The sequence below is a fragment of the Gymnoscopelus braueri genome (assembly GCF_963280865.1).
Source record: "Gymnoscopelus braueri genome assembly, chromosome: 3".
NCBI lineage: Eukaryota > Metazoa > Chordata > Actinopteri > Myctophiformes > Myctophidae > Gymnoscopelus > Gymnoscopelus braueri.
Window position 1 is genome coordinate 10,783,460 of NC_137612.1, and position 21,818 is coordinate 10,805,277.

Here is a 21,818-nt window from a genome sequence, read left to right on the forward strand (position 1 = left end):
GATCGTGAGCATGTAGATCGTGAGCATGTAGATCGTGAGCATGTAGATCGGCTATTTTCAAATATCTGTATACATTTGAAAACTTGTGAAATGGGACTGCACAATGAGTACTTTCTACTTTTGGTACTTTTAAATACATTTTGATACCAATACTTTTGTACTTTTACTCACACACACACATAGACACACACACACACACACACACACACACACACACACACACACACACACACACACACACACACACACACACACACACACACACACACACACACACACACACACACACACACACACACACACACACACACACACACACACACACACACACACACACACACACAGCCACCCGGCTAGTATAGAGGTAATCAGTATGGATTCACTGGGGAAGGAGAGGGAGGCTGGGGGGGTTGCGTAGCGATGAGCCTGTTGATGTGCAAACAATGTTCCTGTCGTCAGCCATGGCTGCTGCTGCCAGACCGAGGTTCCACTGAGTGCCACCATCATGTCACTTAAGTGCATGACATGTCCCCAACTGCTGACAGTCACACATGTTCCCCTGACAGACTGAACTAACATGGAACAGAACAGAGGCCCACAAAACTGATGCATTTTATGCAAATAATTAAAGGAGCACTAACCCATTTTCAACATATCTTCATATAACTGGTCCTCACTAAATGCTCATTATTAATTGGCACCATTTTTGTCGACTTTGCGTCTCAGAGGAGGGCTGGCTGTGGACAGTTGCCCACCAGTGACATCATCGATTAGGGAATCCAGGCTAGAAACTGCAGGCTTTCTATTCTATTATATATTTAACAATTTTAACCCTAAAGTCCAGGGGTCTTCAACGTTTGTTTACACTGTCTGCTATTTTCCCCTCTAGCCTACAGTAGGCTATCATACCTCTTTGCCAAAAATAGTAGCCTCATTAAGAACCTCTCCCTCCGCTATGTAGTTATACAGTGCGGAGGGAGAGGTTCCGATTGGTGCTACCAAAAATAGCAGATCTACAAGCTCACAAGTCACAACACCTTGCAGCCATGGATCACACGACACTCGTCCGTCACGACACGGGCGTCATGGCTGAACTTCAACCTGTTTTTTGCACTTTCTCTATTACAACCCTCACATCTACACAAACGTTCGAATTTCAAATTTCAAGTGCTTACCTCATGGCCACAAATGTTACAATTATGTTCGGATCCTCAAAAGTATCCGTGTCATCCGTATTGTTCAATAAAAAGTATTTTAATCCGTTTGGTGGCCATTTTCTTCGAATTTTCTCCACAATGCTTTCATCTACGCGACCCTATCGGTTGGGAGGTGTACTGCACTCTGATACACTGTAACTCTATGAGAAAATGGCCACCGATCGGATTAAAATGCTTTTTATTGAACGACACGGAAGATTAAGGGTACTTCTGAGGAGCCATACATAATCATAACATCTGTGACCATAAGGTAAGCACTTTATATTTGAAATGTGAACGTTTATGTAGATGTACGGACTGTAAATGAAGAAAGTGCAAAAACCAGGTTGAAGTTTCGTCATGACTGAGGTTTGAGAACTATTGACTATCGCGTCATTGTAACACAGGCGTGTGTGTGTGTGTGTGTGTGTGTGTGTGCGTGTGCGTGTGCGTGTGCGTGTGCGTGTGCGTGTGTGTGTGTGTGCGTGGTGCGTCCATGGGTGTTCACTTTCTTATTAACCAGCATAGAAAAGTAAAGGTTTATTTCTTACCTTTACCTTTGTCTTCCTTGTTAAACGTCCAACTTCATCAAAGTCCAGCTGTTTGTTTCATGATATGTCTGAAGTCTAAAATGATATAAACAAACGCATATACTTTAATTTTATACTTAATTCAGAGCTCACAATTTACGAGTATTTTTATATTGTGGTATTGCTACTTTTACTTGTAAAAAACATAAATATCTGAATACTTCTTCCACCACGTACTGAACGTAGTACATTCACAGCTCGTGCAAAGAATTCAGACGTTTTCGTTTTTAAATAAAATGTCGAAATTAAAAGTAATGCATTTAATAACATTCACCTCTTCTCTTCCATTGTATTTTTCTTCCTCTTTCATAAGAACCACCTCTCGTCTCTGCATCAAACAACACGACAGAAGCCTGCGTCTTCTCACTACGGTTACGTGTCACGAGCCGAAAACGGCAGATCTACAAACCCCATAGAACATCGCGGATACACGCGCTGTGGGCTTGTAGGTCTGATGTTTGGGCGCTCACTGACCGCTCGAGCGTCGCGTCGTTTGAAAAAGCCCGCCACAAGCAGCCAGCTGTAATCTGATTGGACAAACAACACGTGACGCATCAGATTATAATCAGAGCGAATATAATGAAATGAAAATATTAATAAAACAATGAATAAATATGAATTCAGACATTCTGTGCTTCTTTGCTGTGTTTATGCATGCATACAGGGTGGGATACACATTAATTATTTCAAATGATTCCTCAAGCCAGTACTTGAGTACTCTGAGGCACTGTCAGTGGTAAAGTAAATTTACTCAAGTATTTCCAATTGTCTATACTTTTACTTCTACTCCACTAATCTCAGAGGCAAATATTGTACTTTTATACAATTATTTGAAAACTTTAGTTACTAGTTAGCCTACTTCGCAGATATAAATGATTACATTATAAAACATATTTATAACCACTTTAGCCCTATTTCATACCTAGTCTATTTGAAAATAGCAGATCTACAAGCTCACAACGTGTCGCATCGTGACGCGTTGTGAGTTTGTAGATCAGCTATTTTCACAATTTTTACCTCTCTTATATTATTTGACAATTTGGCCAATGTTTGATCAGTTTTTATAGTATATTTTGATGCAGTAATGGTCTTTTTCTTTTCTTATTTTTTTAGGGCATTAAAAAAGGACTTAAAAGTCCTTAAATTGTCACTTCACCGTCATCTGGGGACCTTCCCAAAATCATGTGGGGACCCCCCTGGGGGTCTCGACCCACAGGTCTCGACTGGGGGCGTAGAGAGTGAACAGGAAAGGTGACAGCACAGTTCCTTGGGGAGTACCAGTGTTGCAATAATCAGCTCAAATTCACAAAGGTGCTTGCAAGCTGAGAAAATCACTATTAGTTGGGTGATTTCAGTGTTTATCTCCCAATCCATAATCTGAAAACGTTCTGTTCCCAGAAAACAGGAAATGGTATTATGGAGTCCAAGTGAAAGCAAAAGTCAGTAGTAGGCTAGAGAATAGTAAACACTGAACACTTTCCAAGCCAGGGTGGATGCCAGAGGCAGGCAGCTAAAGCATCAACTCATTTGTTTTCAAGCTTGTGTATTCATTCATGTGCAGCCAAAAGACACAAGGAGCTAAAGTAGGACATCATGCTACAGCAGCAACCAGTGGTAGAAAGTAATTAACAAAGTACATTTACTTGAGTACTGTACTTTCTGTATTCTGTATTTCTACTTTACTTGAGTATTTCCAATTTACAGTACTTTACTTCTACTCCACAACATCTTGAATCCAAATATATATATATTTTTAATTCATGGAGATTTCTTTGTTTTTGTCGCATTCCTAAAGCAAATAATTTGATGACCGGCGCTGTCTCCAGTAGGAGACTCAAAGTGTCAACTTTGAGTCTCCTACTGGAGACATTAACATCTTTCCGTCGGTCATAACATTTTTGGCTTAGGAATGCGACAAAAACAAAAAAGTCTCCATGAATTCAAGGCTTCATGGGGTGTGTAATTGATTGAAAATAAGTATTTTTTTGGGTGAACTATCCCTTTAACAGACTGCTAGGACACAAGACTGCTAGTGGACCAATAGCACCTCTATCAGTCTACCAGTGGGACTATAGATTATAGACTATGGATTATAGACATATACTGTAGCCTGATAGATTATGAGAGTGGTGCTTTAATTGAATTTATTTTTTGTCACATTTTTGCATTGGAGAATATCTTTTATAAAGCGTGGGATAGAAGGAGAAGGGTGACGTATAATAGATGAACCTTCATTTTTATAGACAACTTTATATATTCTATGTGCAGGTATATATGAATATATGTACTGTATGTGGCTTGTTCCAAACCAGGCTGTATTATGAGTTGCTGGCTGGGTATACACTGGGATGTTTAATTTTTTGTTTTTGTTTTAATCGATATGTCTGATAATCCCATGTGGGATGGGTCAAGAAATTGTCTCGACACGGAAATAAAATATGAATTCATTCATTCATTCATTCATATAGCACCTCTATCAGTCTACCAGTGGGACTAGGCTATAGATTATAGGACATATAGCACCTGTCTACCAGTGGGATTACAGATTATAGACTATATATTATAGGACATATACTGTAGCACCTGTCTACCAGTGGGACTTCAGACAGAGCAGTAGGCTACAGCAGACTTCACACAGAGCAGCAGGCTCTGTAGGCTACAGAGTACAGACACAGTAGGCTACATAGTGGGACTCCACAGTCCACACAGAGCAGTAGGCTACAGACAGAGCAGTAGAACTAAAGACAGAGCAGAAGCAGTAGCCTACAGACAGAGCAGAGCAGTAGTCTACAGACAGAGCAGTAGAACTAAAGACAGAGCAGAAGCAGTAGCCTGCAGACAGAGCAGAGCAGTAGCCTACAGACAGAGCAGTAGAACTACAGACAGAGCAGTAGGACTACAGACAGAGCAGTAGAACTACAGACAGAGCAGTTGGACTACAGACAGTGCAGAGCATTAGGACTACAGACAGTGCAGAGCAGTAGGACTACAGACAGAGCAGTAGCCTACAGAGCCGAGCAGTAGGACTACAGACAGAGCAGCAGCAGTAGAACTACAGAAAGAGCTGTAGCCTATAGACAGAGCAGTAGGACTACAGACAGAGCAGCAGCAGTAGAACTACAGACAGAGCAGCAGGCTACAGACAGAGCAGTAGGTCTACAGACAGAGCAGCAGCAGTAGGACTACAGACAGAGCAGTAGCCTATAGACAGAGCAGTAGGTCTACAGACAGAGCAGTAGGACTACAGACAGAGCAGTAGGACTACAGACAGAGCAGCAGCAGTAGGACTACAGACAGAACAGAGCAGTAGGACTACAGACAGAGCAGAGCAGTAGGACTACAGACAGAGCAGCAGCAGCAGAGCTACAGACAGAGCAGAACAGTAGGACTACAGACAGAGCAGAGCAGTAGGACTACAGACAGAGCAGCAGCAGTAGGACTACAGACAGAGCAGAGCAGTAGGACTACAGACAGAGCAGAGCAGTAGGACTACAGACAGAGCAGCAGCAGCAGAGCTACAGACAGAGCAGAGCAGTAGGACTACAGACAGAGCAGAGCAGTAGGACTACACACAGAGCAGCAGCAGTAGAACTACAGACAGAGCAGAGCAGTAGCCTACAGAGCACAGCAGTAGGACTACACACAGAGCAGCAGCAGTAGGACTACACACAGAGCAGCAGCAGTAGGACTACAGACAGAGCAGCAGCAGTAGGACTACACACAGAGCAGCAGCAGTAGGACTACACACAGAGCAGCAGCAGTAGGACTACAGACAGAGCAGCAGCAGTAGGACTACAGACAGAGCAGCAGCAGTAGGACTACACACAGAGCAGCAGCAGTAGGACTACACACAGAGCAGCAGCAGTAGGACTACAGACAGAGCACAGCAGTAGGACTACAGACAGAGCAGCAGCAGTAGGACTACACACAGAGCAGCAGCAGTAGGACTACAGACAGAGCACAGCAGTAGGACTACAGACAGAGCAGCAGCAGTAGGACTACACACAGAGCAGCAGCAGTAGGACTACAGACAGAGCACAGCAGTAGGACTACAGACAGAGCAGCAGCAGTAGGACTACACACAGAGCAGCAGCAGTAGCCTACAGAGCAGCAGCAGTAGGACTACAAACAGAGCAGCAGCAGTAGGACTACCCTACACTAACACTACAGCAGCTCCCAGCCTCCCACAGCCTTCAGCTCGGTCTCCCAGCCTAACTTCCCTGCCTGCCTGCCTGCTGACGTCAGCTCCAGTCCTCTGGGCTGTAGTCCTACTCTACGCTCCGGACATAGAGGCAGAAAAATGCTGCTCTCCGCTCCGCCAAGGGCAGGACTCACTCCCTACAGCGGAGCCTACAGCCACAGGAACACCAAGAAGGTAGGAGATACAAGACCTTATGGCGGAGCATTTACAATGCTTTTTATTCTAATACACCCCCCCCCCACCCCCCCTCCTACAGGACAACACCCCGTGTGTTTGGTCGGACGGTCTGTCGCGACAAAAGCCTTGTTGTGCGCGTGTGTGTGTGTGTGTGTGTGTGTGTGTGTGTGTGTGTGTGTGTGTGTGTGTGACAGTATAAACTGCAGTGTCCACTGTGTCCTTGAAAAGCGAAACGCACCGGATTTTTTTTTTTTTGTAACTTCAGGTTTTCTTGTTGGTTTGGAGGAGAATAATATGTGTCTGTTTTTGATACTTTGTATCTGTGGTTTATTTATTATAATAACGTCCATGTTGTCACCGTCATGTATCATTTATAGAGCCTTGAGAACTATCTCAGTTTTATCTCTTATTTTGTGTTGTTTTGGGCTGTTTGTTGTTGTTGTTTTTGTTACAGTTACAGTATAAAAGGATGCAGTGGTGGAATAAGTACGATTTATTTATTACTTAAGTAAAAGTATCAATACTGCAGTGTAGAAGTACTCCGTTACAAGTAAAACTCCGGAATTCAAAATTTACTCGAGTAAAAAAGTACAAAAGTATTGGTGTCAAAATATACTTAAAGTACCAAAAGTAAAAGTACTCATTATGCAGAATATTGTGTCTCCCACAAGTTTTCAAATGTATACAATTGTTTTGAAAATAGCAGATCTACAATGCAATGCATTGTGATCGTAGATCTGCTATTTTCAAATGGCCGAATGTATAGGGCTGAAGTGGTTAATGTGTGTTTTGTGATAATAATCGAAATCTACAAAGTAACTAAAGTTTTCAAATAATTGTAGTGGAGTAAAAGTACAACATTTGCCTCTGATATGTAGTGGAGTAGAAGTAAAAGTACTGAACATTGGAAAATACTCCAGTAGAGAAAAAATACCTCAAAATTGTACTTAAGTACAGTACTTCAGTACATGTACTTAGTTACTTTACACCACTGAAAGGATGTGGATATTATATCTATGGCTGTTGTTTCACTCATTTGGGGGAAAAGTCCATGGTGGGGAGCAGTGTAAAGTAACTATCCATTTACTCAAGTACTGCAGCCTATACTCAAGTTACATTTTGAGTTGTTTGTACTTTTACTTGAGCATTTCCAATTTTCAGTACTTTCACTTCTACTCCACTACATCTCATCAGAGGCAAATATTATACTTTTACTCCACTATAATTATATGAAAGCTAGTTACTAATTACTTTGTAGATTTTGATTATTATCACAAAACACACATCATCGCTATGCTGTGAGCTTGTAGATCTGCTATTTAAAAAATATATATATATACATTGGTGCTTTAAGTATATTTTGATGCCGATGCTTTTGCACTTTTACATTTTGAATTCCGTAATAGGCCTACTTGTAACAGAGTATTTCTATTTTGCTGTGTTAATACTTTTGCTTGAGTAAAATTGAGTACTTTTCCCACCAATGGTGGAGAGTAACAACTTCACGATTAAACACCTAACCTTACGTGTGCGTGTTTGTGTGTGTGTGTGTGTGTGTGTGTGTGTGTGTGTGTGTGTGTGTGTGTGTGTGTGGGGGGGGGGGGTTCATGATATACTTCGTTGTGCGCCCGGTGTCGCGCACTGGGGGAAAATAGCCGATCTGCAAGCTCACGGGAGGGAGGGTAAATAAAGGATGATGGGGATGTTAGTTAGTTCTGCTACAATGTAGCCTCTCAATAACAACAATAATTATGATCAATGGATGTTGATCATATCTAATGTAAAAGCATGTCTTCAGTGTTAAGTTTGCAACGTTGTTTTCTCTCTCTTTCTCCCTCTCCCTCTCTCTCTCTCTCTCTCCCCCCTGGAAGTATAGCAGAATAAGCCCCGCCCCTTTGATAAATCTCCCTCCAGATGATGACTGCATTCCCAAAACTATGAATGCACTGTGACTATGATGATAATAATGATGACATTCTTCTCTGTTGACACTTATCCGGAGAGAAGGGACACTATGAGGAAAATTTGTGTTTTTCTAGTTGTGCGTTGAAAACCACAGGTTCAAGGTTCAAGGTTGTACTTTATTGTTACATCTTGTGCACAGGTACAGAAGAGTAAAACTTATTTTGGTTTACCTTCCTTCAGACAATGCAGCAGCATAGGGCTATTACTATTACTGTATTACTACTATTACTATTACTACTATTACATATAGTGGTGGAAAAAGTACTCAACTTCTTTACTTAAGTAAAAGTACCAATACTGCAATATAGAAATACTCTGTTACAAGTAAAAGTCCAGAATTCAAAATCTACTTGAGTAAAAGTACAAAAGTATTGGCATCAAAATGTACTTAAAGTACCAAAAGTAAAAGTACTAAAATGTTTGAAAATAGCAGATCTACAAGCGCACAACTTGTCGCGATGCGACACGTTGTGAGCTTGTAGATCTGCTATTTTCAAATAGCCTATGTATAAAATAGGGCTAAAGTGGTTAATGTATGTTTTATAAAATCATAATTTATATCTGAAAAGTAACTAGTAAATAAAGTTTTCAAATAATTGTAGTGGAGTAAAAGTACAATATATGCCTCTGAGATGTAGTGGAGTAGAAGTAAAAGTATTGGAAATTGGAAATACTCAAGTAAAGTACAAATACCTCAAAATTGTACTTAATTACAGTACTTAAGTAAATGTACTTACTTTCCACCACTGCAGACAATGCAGCAGCATAGGGCTATTACTATTACTGTATTATTACTATTACTATTACTACTATTACATACAGTATATAGGCTATTACTGCATTTGCATTAGGATAGGCAACATAACCCTTGAGAAATAATCTTATTTTTGAATTCACACATATCTTTAAATTAAAGGCAATTCAATTATGCTTTAGGGTTGTTGATGGATGCACTTCTTGTGCTGTAGTTAATTATTTCTTTTAAATATGTGTTTTGTCTATGAGTGTAAAGAAAAGAATGACTTGTTTTGGAGCTAAAAGCTGTGACTATAATGATAGCATTCTTCTTTGTTGACATTGCAGCATGCAGTGCAACTGTTGTCACTTATCCGGAGAAGGGACACAGTCAGAGAGGAAATGTGTAATATTCTAGTTGTGCGTTGAAAACCGCAGATTAATATGCTATTACTGCATTTGCATTAGGATAGGCAACATAACCCTTGTTGTTGGATACGTGCTGTAGTTAATTGTTGCTTTTAAATTCGTGTTTTGTCTTTTAGTGTAAAGAAAAAATAAATAACTTGTTTTGGAGCTAAGCTAAATACAAGAACACTCGCCCCAAAACACGCTCGCCCCGGGTCTAATCCGGCGAACTCGAAACTGTTGCCACCTAAACGTAACTGTCTAAACCTAACCTTATTCCTAACCTTAACCTGAGTAAAACTATGTCTAAAGTAAACCTAACCTTATTCCTAAACTTAACCTCAGTAAAACTATGCCTAAACCTAACCTTATTCCTAAAATTAATCTCAGTAAAACTATGCCTAAACCTAACCTTATTCCTAAACTTAACCTCAGTAAAACTATGCCTAAACCTAACCTTATTCCTAACCTTAACCTCAGTAAACTATGCCTAAACCTAACCTTATTCCTAACCTTAACCTCAGTAAACTATGCCTAAACCTAACCTTATTCCTAACCTTAACCTCAGTAAAACTATGCCTAAACCTAACCTTATTCCTAAACTTAACCTCAGTAAAACTATGCCTAACCCTAACCTTATTCCTAAACTTAACCTCAGTAAAACTATGTCTAACCCTAACCTTATTCCTAAACTTAACCTCAGTAAAACTAACCCTAACCCTAACCTTAATCCTAAACTTAACAGTAAAACAGTAAAACTAACATATTTTTCTAAAAATAACGTGTAAAAAGATGTGTTGTGTGCGTTCCGGTTATAGATGCAGCATCACTCCAGTGGATGTGGATGTCATGTCCTCGAGGCGTTGTGTTTCACTGTGAAGAAGAAGTGATGCTGAATGATGAGCATGGATGAGAGGATAGGAGGGGAGGGGAGGAGGAGAGGAGGGGAGGAGGCGGAGGAGGGGAGGAGGGGATGATTGGTGGGGATGGCTGGCTTCATGGCTTTGTTGTGTGTGTGGTGACTGACTGGATGTTGTGTTTAAACTTCAAAGACCAAACGCTGTTGTCAAACAACCTGTATGCATGTCATTCATATATATGTCAGCCTCCTGTGTTGTGAGCCAGGAGCGTTATTAGTGCATTATAATGCTGTGACATAATTACTGCCTTTTCTTAAAAGACATACACAGGGCAGGGTCTCCTCCTACCCCGACCTGATGTCATTACAGTTATACTGCTGTGGGAGGACAAACTGTATTATTGCCTCTCTCTCTCTCTCTCTCTCTCTCTCTCTCTCTCTCTCTCTCTCTCTCTCTCTCTCTCTCTCTCTCTCTCTCTCTCTCGTCTCTTGATTTCTCTCTCTCACTCACTCACTCACTCACTCACGCACACGCACACGCACACGCTCACGCACACGCACACACACACACACACACACACACACACACACACACACACACACACACACACACACACACACACACACACACACACACACACACACACACACACACACCTAATGAACTTATGCAGAGCTAAATGTATTATTTGGTTCGGTTTCTTTATGCCTTTATTTTAGAGAGGGTATAGGGACAGTGTTGCCAGATTCTGTGAGAGAAACAAGCAACCAGGCCTAAGAAAACCAGCCCAAAAGAAGCGACTATGGGCCACATGAGCACTTTAACATATACATCAGCTATTTGAAAATAGCAGATCTACAAGCTCACAACGCGTCGCGATGCGACGCGTTGTGAGCTTGTAGATCGGCTATTTTCAAATAAAATCTTGCTGGGAAATTATAATAAGCAGATCTGGCAACCTTGGATAGGGAAAGTAGGCTGACAGGAAATGGGGAGAGAGCTGGGGGGGGGGGGGTGTGTGACACGCAGCAAAGGTTGTCTGGAACAGGAGTCGAACCCGCGACACGCTGTCAGGCTGGCATTGCAGCTTAGGGTGCCTGGACCGTCACGCTACGGCCCAGGCCTGGGTTTGGTTTCTTGAAGTATATCGAGGTGCATGATTCTTTTCTGGCTCAAGAGCGAATAAAAATCCAGAAGAAATCAACATAATATAGAAGAAAGCATCAGTAAAATTTGTATTGTTGGGGATCTTTCAGTTAGATTTGAAAGGAGATAGTAATTACTGTATAATGGGACAGTGATCCACCATAAACATCGGCATTCCCAATTTTGGGCATGTCATCATCATAGGAGAATCAAAAAAATAATAAAATACGTTCATTTTTAGAAATCTGAGCTTGCAGATCGGCAAAAATTTAGAATGTGTGTTATTAAGTGGTTAAATGGTTCATGTAGCACTAAGAATATGTTAATCTTGGACTGACTGGTTGTTTCACAAGCTGTCTGACCTGACTCATTAAGAATTTCACAGGCATTCTTTATGTTTTTGGCACTTTTCAAATGTTTCAGATTAGTGCTCCTATGAGTTGTCCTTAAACGCCCCCTTTCAACAACCCCACTGCCATCATAATGGCTCACTTTAGAATACACACTAGACCAGGGGTCTTCAACAGGGGGTCCGGGACCCCTAGGGGGTCCTCAGAGTTACTACAGGGGGTCCGCCAAATCTTTGTGTGATAGGATTTAGTTTTTTTACATTAACCACTTGAACCCTATAATTCCTTTTCTGAGGGGAACATTAGCCGACAATAGCAGATCTACAAGCTTGTAGATCGGCTATTTTTGGTGTAGAGGGAAAAAATAGCAGACGAAGTAAAAAAATTACTTTAATCTGAAACACAATTTTATACAATATAGAGTAGGGGGTCCCTGCTTCATCTCTCTCTCAGCTAGGGGGTCGTTGGCCTGAAAACGTTGAAGACCCCTGATCTAGACAGATGGATTTACCATTCAATCCGGTAAAGCATCTGTTTCATTTTAAATTTTAGCTATAACCATTATGTTTATGCTTTGGCTATTCAAAAATAGCAGATCTACAAGCTCATAGCGCGGCACTATGAGCTTGTAGATCTGCTATTTTTGAAAAATCGTGAAAATGTGTGCAAATCTTTGAATACATATATGCTTTTGAAACAACATTTTTAACTCTTTGCTTCCGGTGGGGGGGGGGGGGGATTATATGTTTTTGGCCGCCGATCCCCATCAAAACATGTTGTTCTAGGGGGGTCCCTGGAACAACATATTTTGATGGGGGTCGGTGGCCAAAAACATATAATTTTGGGGGTCCTTGACAAGAAAAAGTTTGAGCACCACAGATATAGCAACAATAGTTTTGCAGAAAAATTAAGACATTTGTTGAGACATTTGACAGTTGCAAATGTTCGCTTCAAAGAGAGAGAGGATTTGCACAAATGTTCACGATTTTTCAAAAATAGCAGATCTACAAGCTCATAGCGTGGCACTATGAGCTTGTATATCTGCTATTTTAGAATAGGCAAAGAAATCTAAAATGACACAGATGCGTTCCTGGATTGAATGGGTTAAGCAACAACAAATATAGAAACTTAAAGATGGTAGGTGTAAGTGAGATTGTTGTTGTTAAAATAAGTGTTAAATAACTCTATATTCCCATAGTAATCATTGCTATATTTATTTATTTTATTTATTTATTTATTTAACAGGGACAATGCACATTGATCAACATGTCAGTTATTCACGTCCATGTAAATGAGCCAGAGTTAGCCAGAGTTGGCTAATTTTCATCTGTAGTCCCTGAGCAGGCTGTTAAAAAGTGGTATCCATACAAAAAGAGACATCGTCAACAATACAAAACAAGTAGACATAATACAGAAGACAAAACAGATACAGTAAACAGAGTGTATAGAGTATAGAGTGTGTTTGTTCAGTAACAGTGTAAAATAGCTCTATATTCCCATAGTAATCATTGCTATAGAGTGTGTTTGTTCAGTAACAGTGTAAAATAACTCTATATTCCCATAGCAATCATTGCTATAGAGTGTTTGTTCAGTAACAGGGGTCTCCATGCCTCTCCAGCTTTTTAGTAAACAAAAAAATAAATGTTAAGGTCAGGAATCAGGATACCAATTTGATCCAATCAGGAGAGAGAACTCATAGGCTACACAGGATAAACAAGTGAAATTGGAAGTGATGAAACAAAGCAAAATTGGAACTGGAACACTATTAAATGGAAGCTGAATAAATGGATCCTCATGTGTTAGGTCCATTTGGTTCCATGTGAACACTCTGGGAAAGCATTTTAGATTTTAATAGCAGATATACAAGCTCACAGCGTGTCACTTTGTGCCGCGCTGTGAGCTTGTACATCTGCTATTTAAAAAAAAAAATCGTTTGCATAATTTTATGGTTTTTCTTTTACACAAATCGTCTCTTTGATATGTTTCTAAATCAGTGGTTCTCAAACGTTTTAAGGTCAAGGACCCCCAAAATTAAATGTATTTGGCCGTGGACCACCATCTCAAAATATGTTGTTCCAGGGACCCCCCAGAAGCAAAGATTTGAGTTAAAAATGTTTGCTAAAATAAGATTTGTATTCAAAGATTTGCAAAAAAAAATTCTGATTGAAAAAAAAAATGCAGATCTACAAACTCATAGCTATGAAAGTTCAAAAAAAGATTGTCTCCGGGGGAAATACGTTCGACGGAGGTCCCGCCACGATAGACACTCTCTGCATTAGGTTGTGACCAGGCTTTTCTCTCTGCAGATGAGTAAAGGCTGGGAACGAGGCTAATTCAGACTGGGGGTATAGGCCCAGGTATAGGATGTGTAAATGACGTCAGACTTCGGTGCTCTATATCAGGGACGGCGCCAGGGGGGGTCTTGGGGGGGCACAAGCACCCCCTGGCGAAAGCCTAGCCCCCCCTAAGCACCCCCTGCCACAAACCCAATTTTTAAGAAAAAATATTTATGGAATAAATAAATAATTCTTTTTTGATAATAAATCGGTAAAATCAGGCAAAAATGTGAATTAAATAATGTAACCCTAACCTAACCCTAACCCTAACCCTAAAACCGAGATAAAGTACCAAAACCCGCCCGAACCCGCACATTTTTGGACCCGAAACCGGGCCGAAACCGCAAAAAAAATCGCCCGTGCGCGCACTGGACGCATGCACGCGCGCGCAGTCAGCCCCCACATAGCCCCCCCTGCCAGAATTCTCTGGAGCCGTCACTGCTCTATATGGAAACGGCGGGAGAGTCACTGCGGTAAGGATAAGGAATGATCCAAGAAGAAGCAGTGTGTGTGGTAGTTACTAGGATGACGTAAAAGCTGCTGGCCGAGGCCAGAACTGGAAACGAGAGGAAGAAAAAGCGGAAGGAAGCAGCTTTCCTCCCAATGTGATTTGGTTTAAGTGGTAGTATAGGACTAGGATGACGTACAAGCTGCCGAGGCGATAGAAGTGGAAAGAGAGGAAGAGAAAGCGGAAGGAAAACAGCGTTCTCCTTCGTCCTGTTGATTCTGCTGCTTGTTGTTAGCTTGGAGCCTCATGCTGCAACCCAAGTTCACAGAGAGGTCAAGTTCCCGTGAGATCTCTCTGACATTACCCTCCTCTCCCCTCTCTCTCTCTCTCTCTCTCTCTCTCTCTCTCTCTCTCTCCCTCTCCCTCTCCCTTTCCCTTTCCCTCTCCCTCTCCCTCTCTCTCTCTCTCTCTCTCCTCTCTCTCTCTAATCTCTACTCTATACTCTCTCTCTCTCTCCCTCTCTCTCTCCTGCCAGACCTCCTGCCAGCGGCGGAATTAGTACAATTTGTATTTGTTATTATTTTATAAGTAAAAGTATCAATATTGCAATGTAGAAATAGTGGATCTACAAGCTCACAATGTGTCACGTCGGCTACTTTCAATCTGCCCGAAATGTATGTAGGGCTGAAGTGGTTAATGTATGTTTTGTCATTTATAATCAAAATCTACAAAGAACTAGTAACTAAAGTTTTCAAATAATTGGAGTAAAAGTACAATATTGGCCTCTGAGACAGTGTTGCCAGATTCTGTGAGAGAAACAAGCAACCAGGTCTAGGAAAACCAGCCCAAAATAAGCGACTATGGGCCACATGAGCACTTTAACATATACATCAGTAAAGTAAAAAACAACTCAAAATTGTACTCGAGTAAATGTACTTAGTTACTTACTTTCCACCGCTGCTCTCGTGTGTCATACCTGACCTCCCGCATGTGTGTGAGTAAAGGAAATAAGGGGCTGAACACAAAATAAAGGCGCTGAGGGGTGAATAAGGAGTCCTTTGTGTGTGTATGCTGTGTGATGAGGTGAAGAGGTCTGGTTACCCCTCAACCAGCACCTCTGCTTTGACTTCAAATAAATACAATTAAACGTCCCCCCAATGTGATTTGGTTTAACCCGTTTAGACCGGGAACGCATTTGTGTGTAACCACTTTATCCATATTTTGGCTATTCAAAAATAGCAGATACAAGCTTGTAGATCTGCTATTTTTTTTAAAATCTATTTTTTAAAGGGATTTTTTTTAACTCAAATATTTGCTTCATGGGGGTCCCTGGCACAAAATGTTTTGAGATGGGGGTCCACAGCCAAATACATATCAAAAAATGTTTTCTAAATGTATGTTGCTATATCAGTAATGTCAAGTCCCATGTCAAGGACCCCCAACATGATATGTCTCAAAATATGTTTCGCTCCAGGGACCCCACGCAGAAGCAAAGATTTGTTAGTAAAACATTTTCGTTTTAAAAATATATATATTCAAAGATTTGCACAAAGTTTTTCCATGCACGATTTTTCAGAAAAATAGCAGATATACAAGCTCATAGAATAAATGTTAAAATGACCGAGATGCATTCCCGGTCTTAACAGGTTAAGTTCAGTGTGAATGCGTTTCCTGCCTGCATGGAGGGACAGTGGTGGAAAGTAACTAAGTACATTTACTTAAGTACTGCACTTAAGTACAATTTTGAGGTATTTGTACTTTACTTGGGTATATCCAATTTCCAATACTTTTACTTCTACTCCACTACATCTGGAAGCAAATATTGAACTTTTACTCCACTACAATTATTTGAAAACTTTAGTTACTAGTTACTTTGCAGATATAAATGATAATACTATAAATTAAACATACATTAACCACTTCAGCCCTATTTTATACATAGGCTATTTGAAAATAGCCAATCTACAAGCTCACAACGCGTTGAATCGCGACGCGTTGTGAGCTTGTAGATCTGCTATTCTCAAACATTTTAGTACTTTTACTTTTGGTACTTTAAGTACATTTTTATGCCAATACTTTTGTACTTTTACTCAAGTAGATTTTGAATTCTGGACTTTTACTTGTAAGTAGTGGAGGTGTCAAGACACATTTAACTTCAAGTCATGATGCAAAGGTCCCCTTTGGTATGGAAGTACCTTAGGGCCATAGGAAAATAATTATCCAAAGAGACGAGTTAGATCACCCTTAAAAAAAAATGTATAGACGTTTTTAAAAAATGGCCGCCGACAATTAACCGCTATTACACCAGACCCCATATCTTTGCTTCTGTTAGAACTATAATAATGATATTGGTGTCAAAGTGTAAATTTTTGGGGTTGAGGAATCCAATTAAATAGGTTTCAAGGCAAAAAAACTAATACTTCATTAATTACCATGACAGCGGGGGGTAAAATATGCAAATTTCATTAAAAAAAATACGTTTTAACAGGGTAACTTACCCCCCCCCCCCCTCTAAAACTTTTATTTACTTTCCCCTTTGTCATGGAAGTACCTTAGGTCCATAGGAAAAAAAAAATCCAAAAAGACAAGTTAGATCACCCTTCATTTTCTTTATATAGACGTTTTATAAAAAAGGCTGATGACAATTAACCACTATTATACCAGACCCCATATCTTTGCTTCTGTTAGAGCTATAGTAATAATATTGGTGTCAAATTGTAAATTTTTGGGGTTGAGGAATTCAATTAAATAGGTTTCAATGCAACAAACCCAAGTCTTCACTAATTGCCATGACAGCGGGGGGTAAAATATGTACATTTCATTTGAAAAATATGTTTTAACAGGGTAACTTACCCCCCCTCCTCTAAAACTTTGATTTACTTTTCCCTTTGGTATGGAAGTACCTTAGGGCACTAAGAAAGAAATGATCCAAAGAGACAAATAAGATCACTCTTCATTTCTGAAATATATGCGTTTTTAAAAATGGCCGCCACCATTTGAAGTAATACAGCAGAACCCATATTTACTTCTGTTAAAGCTATAATGGTAAGAATTGTGTCAAAGAGTACATTTTTAGGGTCAAGGAATCCAATTAATCAGGTTTCAAGGCAAAACCAATCCCCAATAGTTTTCTTACTACCATGACAATGAGGTTGTCGTGTTAATTTGAGTCTTGCACTTGCAAATAACCAGTTCTGGCAAGTCCCTTGAAATAATTGAAATTTAAGCCATTCATCAAAGGACACAAGGAAGAGGGGGCTCCACTCATCATTTACAGTTGTTGCCTTTTCCAAATATCGCTCATAAGCCTTCATCATGAGTACATACAGAGCAGCTACAGACACCTGTTGCATGTACCGGGTTCTACAGATGTGGTGAACACCAATGAAAGACTGAGCTTTGCCACTAGTTGAAATACCACTATTGGTAAGAGCTGTAGTCCATCCACTGCCATCCATCCAGCCAGTCTCCAGACACACTCCAGAGCATCTTCTTTGTATGAATTGCCCCCAATGTAACTAGGAATGAGTCCTCATCAAGCTCTGTCTGGGGGAACTTCCACTGAAGTTTTTTGGCAAGTGTGAATAGGGGTTGATCAGCTACCATGACTGGTGTCTGACCTGGATTTAGGTAGTTGATTGCTTGAAGGAGGACATTCATTGCATGCCAAGCCAAGCCATATGGGACTGGTAGGAGACTCTATGAACAGTGGCAGTATGTATGATTTGGATGGGGGGGGGGGGGGGGGCTGAACAACGCTCTGCAATGCTTGCATAATATGCAGCCCATGAGATCCATTCTTCACCCTCAAGGTTGTCTTTCCCCACAAGGTGTCTGACTCTCTCCAACCACTGGGAGCCTTCTTCAAGTATTTTGCTGAGAGGACAAGAGGTTGGCTGAGGATGACTGTTTGTATTAAGGGCAGGAACATCAGTTTGGAGAGAAACATCCAGATCCATTGTTGTGTAGAAAGCTGGCAAGGATTGTACAGGTTCTTCCCCATATTAGCTGGAACTAGGATGTTACTTAATGCTAATGCATGTCACGTGGAGGGCTGATTTTGCTGTTGTTGATGATGGGTTGTGGTCAATGTTGTCAAAACCACCATTGGTGAAGACAACCTTAACTGCCTGAGGTGGGACCACCACACCAATCTGCTCCCACTGATTGATCACTGTACTCAATGTTTTCAAGCAATCATATGATACACACTGTTATATCGTGACTGTGAATAACCACACAGGTGTTGTGAAATAATCCTTTCTACTCAAGTAAACTTCAGCATGATACAATCACAACATTCCGCTGGTAGCATGCAACTGAACGAAAACATCGCATCCGGGGTACTAGTCTACGTCATGCCCAAGACAACCCCCAGCCCCCAGACAGTGTGTGAATGCCCCTTGCTGGACTGGCTGCTTTCCCAAATTAGCAGTAGCAGGGATTGACACTAACACCTGCCCGCCTGCCCGGGGCAGGTAAATAAAATGGTAGGGCAGGTGAAGTTTGCTATCTGGTTGCCCCACGGGCAGGTGCACATTTTGTCTCTCCAGCTCTTTTTATTAAACAGAAAATGCCTTTTTGAGTCAGGATACCAATTTTATCGAATCAGGACAGAGAACTCAGACAGGATACAGATTAAACAAGTGAAATTGGAAGTGATGACACAAATAAATGAGCATGTAAAATTGGAACTGGAACATTATAAAAATGAAGCTGATAAAATGGGTACTCTCTCCTGATTGGCTGAAATGGTGTCACCTAACTGGAAATTTATTTTCTGTCTATCAAAGAGCTGGGGAGACGGAGAGACCCCTGTTACTGAACAAACACTCTATAGAGCTTTAACCCATAACAAAACCCTTTTTGTTTTAACCAAAAAATATCACTTACCCTACCTTCAACCCATAGTCATATTCATAGCTATTTAGATATTTGGCATACATATTGAGGTATGACATTTTTTATCGTGCAGCCCCATAAAGTAGAAAGTAAAAAAAATAAGTGTTTAATTGAATGGTAATTCAAATTTAACCTATCATTTTATAAAGGACGATTTACTTTTCGGGCAAGTGGGCAAGACCTGTGGGCAAGTAGAAAATGACCTGTACTTGCCCGACGGGCAAGTGCCTCTGAGACCTTAGTGTCAACCCCTGAGTAGTAATAGTAAACTTCACTATATAACATACACATACCTCGCTTATGCATGGTATCCACCTGGTGTTTACTGCCAGTATCCAGGTGCAGATTCATTGCCAGATACAGTGAAGCTGATGTTTCCCTTTCTCTTATGTGACAACTAACACTACTGCCACATTTCTTGGATCTGCATTTCACAGAGTTGTAAATGATTTGCTGCCCAATTGATGTATCAACCTGGCACTTCTCTGGTTCAGGGGCTGGCTGGTCAATACCTTATTCATCCAGAAGCATCTTTAGGAACAATCGCAGCAGGGGAGGGATTGAATCAGGAGGCTGTGAAGGAACCTGTAAATTATTGTTTCATCGGAAGATATTCTTCCCGGAGGATTTTAGCTGCTCTGAAGATGATGGAGACCTCAGTAGATGTGTTGCTTTTCATGCCAGGTCATCATCAAACAACATAACAGGGACCAGCCACGATCTAGTCGCACAGATCTGATGTCAATATCCTCACAAGGCGCGTGGTGTTACATTTAATAATAATTGATTGACTCAAACAATTCATTGAGGACATGTGCTCTGATGACCTGTGTTGCCTTATTTTCTGTCGTGTCACAACGGCGGTTTCTGCTTTTCTATAGAGCCTAGTCAGGCATGCACAATGATGCACTGCCTCCATAGCTACCATGTCACCAGCAGCTTGTTTAGCTAACAGACACTTGTCACCCAGCACCTGAGCACATTATTTCACTTTTCGATCCAATCCCAGGTTGGAAGCCCTCCTTAATTCCTTTCTGTTGCCAACTTCACCACAGAAGAAACACGGTGTGGTTTGTTCACATGAGGATGATGATGAGCATGAGAGTATAACCTGTGCAGTGAACTTGCCACCACTATTCATGCACTGTGTTTTTACTGGGCTCACAGACTCTTCATGTTTTCTTCTTGCTCTGTCCACTTTTTGATCTTTAATGGCACAGCTCACATAAAAAAAATTCTGTATTCAAAGAGAAAGTAATACAAACCTCAAATTGAACCTCAAAGTGTCTCAGATTTTCTGTCACCTCTGATTTAATCAAATTGTTGCAGTCCCTGGTGCAGAATTTATGTTTTGTGGCAGCAACAGGTGTAACTCTCAGGTGATGGCAGTCAGACATATACACATACAGTCAGACAGACACTAATCTCTCAAGACAGATTCAGAGCTCCGCAGCTACAGTAAATCTGTCGGGAGCTCCTGATACAACGTGTATAGTTAGGAATGTGATGCTGTTTTTTTCCTTTTTTTGGCTGGGTTCCTAGATTGGACAGACGCACATAGAGCATATGGCATGTGCATAAGAGGTTGTACTTCTTAAAGTTTTTTATAGGGGGAAACATTTAATGTCACCTTGTTGTCACTTATTTTGTTGATGAAATGTGCATATTTTACCCCCATTGTGAGGGTAATGAGAAAACGATTGGGTTTTTTAGTCTTGGAACCTATTTAATTGTATTCCTTGGCCCCAGAAATGTACATTTTGACACCATTATTATCATTATAGCTCTAACAGAAGCAAAGATATGGGCTATGCTGTATTGCTGTAAATGGCGGCGGCCATTTTTTAAAACGCACATACTTTAGAAATGACGTCTTATCTAGTTTGTGTCTTTGGATAATTTATTTCCTATTGCCCTAAGGTACTTCCAAGCCAAAGGGAAAACTAAATTAAAGTTTTAGAGGGGAAATAAATGGAAAGTTACCCTGTTAAAACACATTTTTCTAATAAAATGTGCATATTTTACCCCTGTTTTCAATGGCAATAAGAAAATTATTGGGTTTTTTGCCTGGAAACCGATTGAATTGGATTACTTGACCCCAAAAATGTACACTTTGACACCAATATTATTATTATAGCTTTAACAGAAGCAAAGATATTGGTTCTGCTGTATTGCTGTAAATGGTGGCGGCCATTTTTAAAAACGTGTATATTTCAGAAATGAAGGGTGATCTAACTCGTCTCTTTGGATAAATGTTTTCCTATGGCCCTAAGGTACTTCCATACCAAAGGGGACCTTTGCATCATGACTTGAAGTTAACGGCATATTTTGGGGTCTTAACACCTCCACTAAAGGGCGCGCTCTCACCAAAAGTTGGCTGGCCGCTGTTAAACGCAGGTTGTGCGCGGCCACAGTTTTTTGCAGCCAGCGGATTCTAAAAAACGGGAGTGACGCGCCTGTCACTCACTTTCAGGACCCTCCCCGTAGCCCGCACCGCCTGCTGC

At 40.8% G+C, this 21,818-nt stretch overlaps 2 protein-coding genes across 3 annotated transcripts in view; one reads left to right on the forward strand and one right to left on the reverse strand.

The window, feature by feature from the left end:
- LOC308082533 (AMP deaminase 2-like) overlaps positions 1-21,818 on the reverse strand; it is a gene marked incomplete at its 5' end in the record, with an annotated part of 557,360 nt that overhangs the window by 120,332 nt on the left and 415,210 nt on the right. The gene's annotated exons all lie outside the window — the stretch shown is intronic.
- The window catches only part of LOC308082539 (RNA-binding motif, single-stranded-interacting protein 2-like), a 98,448-nt gene continuing 82,655 nt past the window's right edge, over positions 6,026-21,818 (forward strand). For both annotated transcript variants that reach the window (XM_080424355.1, XM_080424356.1), the window contains exon 1: positions 6,026-6,161. In XM_080424355.1, coding sequence (XP_080280481.1) covers positions 6,087-6,161 — 75 coding nt within the window. In that variant the 5' untranslated portion in view covers positions 6,026-6,086. The remainder of the gene's footprint in view (positions 6,162-21,818) is intronic.